Source organism: Oncorhynchus mykiss, chromosome 11 (genome assembly GCF_057628025.1).
Source record: "Oncorhynchus mykiss isolate SJ-2025 chromosome 11, ASM5762802v1, whole genome shotgun sequence".
Classification (NCBI taxonomy): Eukaryota; Metazoa; Chordata; class Actinopteri; order Salmoniformes; family Salmonidae; genus Oncorhynchus; species Oncorhynchus mykiss.
Window position 1 is genome coordinate 52,515,792 of NC_143032.1, and position 3,412 is coordinate 52,519,203.

The following is a 3,412-nucleotide window of genomic DNA, read 5'->3' on the forward strand; positions in this document are numbered from 1 at the left end:
AGTGCCTGGATACAGCCCTTAGCCATTCTATATACCACAAACCCCCGAGGTGCCTTATTGCTATTATAAACTGGTTAACGTGATTAGAGCTGTAAAAATGAACGTTTTATCATACCAGTGGTTTAAGGTCTGATATTCCAAGGCTGTCAGCCAATCAGCACTCAGGGCTCAAACCACCCAATTTATGATGCATATTGTTACCATGTAGAGGTAAAGATTGTTGCCACTAAAAAAAAAAACAGTATGCTTAGTTGAATAACTGGAGAATGGCAGAAGTGTATTATTGGGTATTTTAATTATTGAAAAATAGTAATCATTGAATCAAGGGAAACAGCACTTTAAACATAAGAAATTTTATTGACATGTTTCTGTACAGACAAGAAATGACAGTAATAGCAGAGATGACAAAACAAAAACAGACAGATAATGGAACACTGGAAAGGTTGAGACTGACATGTCAGTGAACACAGCTTGGAAGAGCACAATTACACAAACATTTAGGCCAGCTCCTCTTCTCCCTCCTCCTCAAACTCTCCCTCCTCCTCAGCGGTGGCGTCCTGGTACTGCTGGTACTCAGACACCAGGTCGTTCATGTTGCTCTCTGCCTCAGTGAACTCCATCTCGTCCATACCCTCACCTGTGTACCAATGGAGGAAAGCCTTACGCCTGAACATGGCTGTGAACTGCTCGGAGATACGCTTGAACAGCTCCTGGATTGCTGTGCTGTTGCCAATGAAGGTGGCGGCCATCTTGAGGCCACGCGGGGGAATGTCGCAGACGGCGGTCTTGACATTGTTGGGGATCCATTCAACGAAGTAGCTGCTGTTCTTGTTCTGCACGTTCAGCATCTGCTCGTCTACCTCCTTCATGGACATTCGCCCGCGGAAGATGGCAGCCACTGTAAGGTAGCGTCCGTGGCGGGGGTCGCAGGCGGCCATCATGTTCTTGGCGTCGAACATCTGCTGGGTGAGCTCGGGAACAGTGAGGGAGCGGTACTGCTGGCTCCCCCTGCTGGTGAGGGGGGCAAATCCGGGCATGAAGAAGTGGAGGCGGGGGAAGGGCACCATGTTGACGGCCAGCTTGCGGAGGTCAGCATTCAGCTGTCCTGGGAACCGCAGGCAGGTTGTGACGCCGCTCATTGTGGCCGACACCAGGTGGTTGAGGTCACCGTAGGAGGGAGTAGTGAGTTTCAGGGTACGGAAGCAGATGTCGTAGAGAGCCTCGTTGTCAATACAGAAGGTCTCGTCAGTGTTTTCCACTAGCTGGTGGACTGACAGGGTGGCATTGTAGGGCTCCACCACAGTGTCTGATACTTTGGGTGAGGGCACCACGCTGAAGGTGTTCATGATGCGGTCGGGGTACTCTTCACGGATCTTGCTGATGAGCAGGGTGCCCATGCCAGAGCCAGTTCCACCTCCCAGGGAGTGGGTGAGCTGGAAGCCCTGCAGACAGTCACAGCTCTCTGCCTCCTTCCTCACAACATCCAGGACTGAGTCCACCAGCTCAGCTCCCTCTGTGTAGTGGCCCTTGGCCCAGTTGTTTCCAGCACCACTCTGGCCTGCAAAATAAGAGATGTGTAAATCATCTCTCCTTTCTTTGGTGACATCATCTACAGTATCTTGCTTCATATTCAAAAAGTAAAATAAGAAGCAAAGGGACCTACCAAACACAAAGTTGTCGGGTCTGAAGATCTGGCCGAAGGGTCCGGATCTCACAGAGTCCATGGTCCCTGGCTCCAAGTCGACAAGCACAGCACGGGGCACGTATTTACCACCTAGACAACCATGAGGAAAAGAAAGGTAAATGTCAGAACCACACATATATTAAATTGAGAAGTATAACAGAATGTAATGAATGTGGTAATAAATTAGACAAACAAGGCTTTACCTGAGGCTTCATTGTAGTACACGTTAATCCTATCTAGCTGGAGGTCACTGTCCCCATGGTATGTACCAGTTGGGTCAATGCCATGCTCGTCACTGATCACCTCCCAGAACTGCAAGAGGAGCATTAGGTTTAAGTCTAGAACGCACAATATTAGCTAAGCTAATATGCCATTCAAAGTGGGATCCATCCATCCATCCATCAAATGCATGTAAACAATAAATACCATTACACTGGTAGGCCTATGCCATTATTACATAGGTTCAATATTCTCATTTGATCACCTCGTTGGATCAAATCTACTTTATTGCATTTAACGTTAGATAGGCCTACATACGTTTTTGAGTTAGGCATCTGGAATGAAAACCTCCCTCCTATACAATTCCGCGCGCGCGGCATGACCTCCGATTGGTTGAAACGCATCAGTTGTGGTTTTGAAATTCTCAAATACGTCACTTGCTGAAACGCAGCCCACATCCGCCAGAAAAACGGGCGGGGCACGCGCTCAATGAATCGAAAAAAGTGTAGGCCATAATGTATCGTTGAACAAATGTCAAATTCTTTCCTTTTTTTGGAGGGTAAGAATTCTTATGTATATTAAGACAACCGAATTGTATTCACTACTGAAGCGATTAGTTGTAATATGGCCATGTTATTTGGCATCTGAACTACTTCCCATTTTGCGCATTGCAGTAGGTTGGTAAATTATGGTAATCCATAGGCCCACGTATATTCATATTTAATCGATCATTTTGATATCGTTAATACAAATGTTTTAAAAAAATGGAAATGTCTTAATACCCATTCTCATGTGTATTGATCTACTCGCTAATACAGTGTCAAGATTATTTCGAGACCAAATAAAACCGGTCGAATAAAAATATACAGAAGTGCATAAATAACACCAAAGCTCTTTTAATTTGTACACAACAAACAAACCAATCAATAGGTTAGGAATATAATTAACAGTAATTTTCATTAACAATACAGTTCTTTGGGTGGGGTTAACTGGACACATACAAAGAACCGGCGATTTTACGCACGCCTATTTATCGCACGAGTTGCACCAAATTCATTTAAAAAAAATTTTTTTATAATAATAATTGTACAAACCTTAGCTCCGATCTGGTTTCCACACTGTCCAGCCTGAAGATGCACAATTTCCCTCATTTTTACTTTAACTGTAGAACAACTCTTATTCGAATAAAAAACCAGTTCTATCCTTTCTTAGACTGCGCTGAAAGAATGTGCTCCCACACTATATAAGAAGAACGTTGTGCCCTCCCCTTAAATTCCATGTCACCAAATCTGAAACATTTATTGGCTAATGCTTATCAGACCCAGTTATTGACATACTTCTACACCAATCATATTCATAAAGAATGAGTTTCGTTGGCCTGTTCTTTCTGTCATTCAAACTGAACGCAAACGTGTGATTCTCACATAATCTTGAAGATAGGTCCTACTTCCTTTATGCCGGCGAAAATCTTATCTCCTTTTAAACTATAAATTCTAACTATTTTTTGTC

At 44.1% G+C, this 3,412-nt stretch overlaps 1 protein-coding gene across 1 annotated transcript; it reads right to left on the reverse strand.

Annotated features, from left to right (window-relative positions):
* Positions 1 to 337: 337 nt before the first annotated feature.
* On the reverse strand, positions 338 to 3,115 carry LOC110535859 (tubulin beta-1 chain). Its single transcript, XM_021621201.3, has 4 exons — positions 2,998 to 3,115; positions 1,888 to 1,996; positions 1,664 to 1,774; positions 338 to 1,558 (listed from the first exon to the last, which is right to left on the reverse strand). The coding sequence occupies exons 1-4, from the start codon at positions 3,052 to 3,054 to the stop codon at positions 498 to 500; spliced, it is 1,338 nt and encodes a 445-aa protein (XP_021476876.1). The 5' UTR covers positions 3,055 to 3,115; the 3' UTR covers positions 338 to 497.
* Between the last annotated feature and the right edge of the window lie 297 nt (positions 3,116 to 3,412).

Excerpts from the sequence above, each read along its gene's own strand:
- LOC110535859 (XM_021621201.3), bottom strand. The coding sequence starts at position 3,054 with ATGAGGGAAATTGTGCATCTTCAGGCTGGACAGTGTGGAAACCAGATC. Across the intron at positions 1,997-2,997 it reads GAAACCAGATCGGAGCTAAG|TTCTGGGAGGTGATCAGTGA; the intron begins GTTTGTACAATT and ends CTCCTCTTGCAG. Across the intron at positions 1,559-1,663 it reads ACCCGACAACTTTGTGTTTG|GCCAGAGTGGTGCTGGAAAC; the intron begins GTAGGTCCCTTT and ends CTTATTTTGCAG.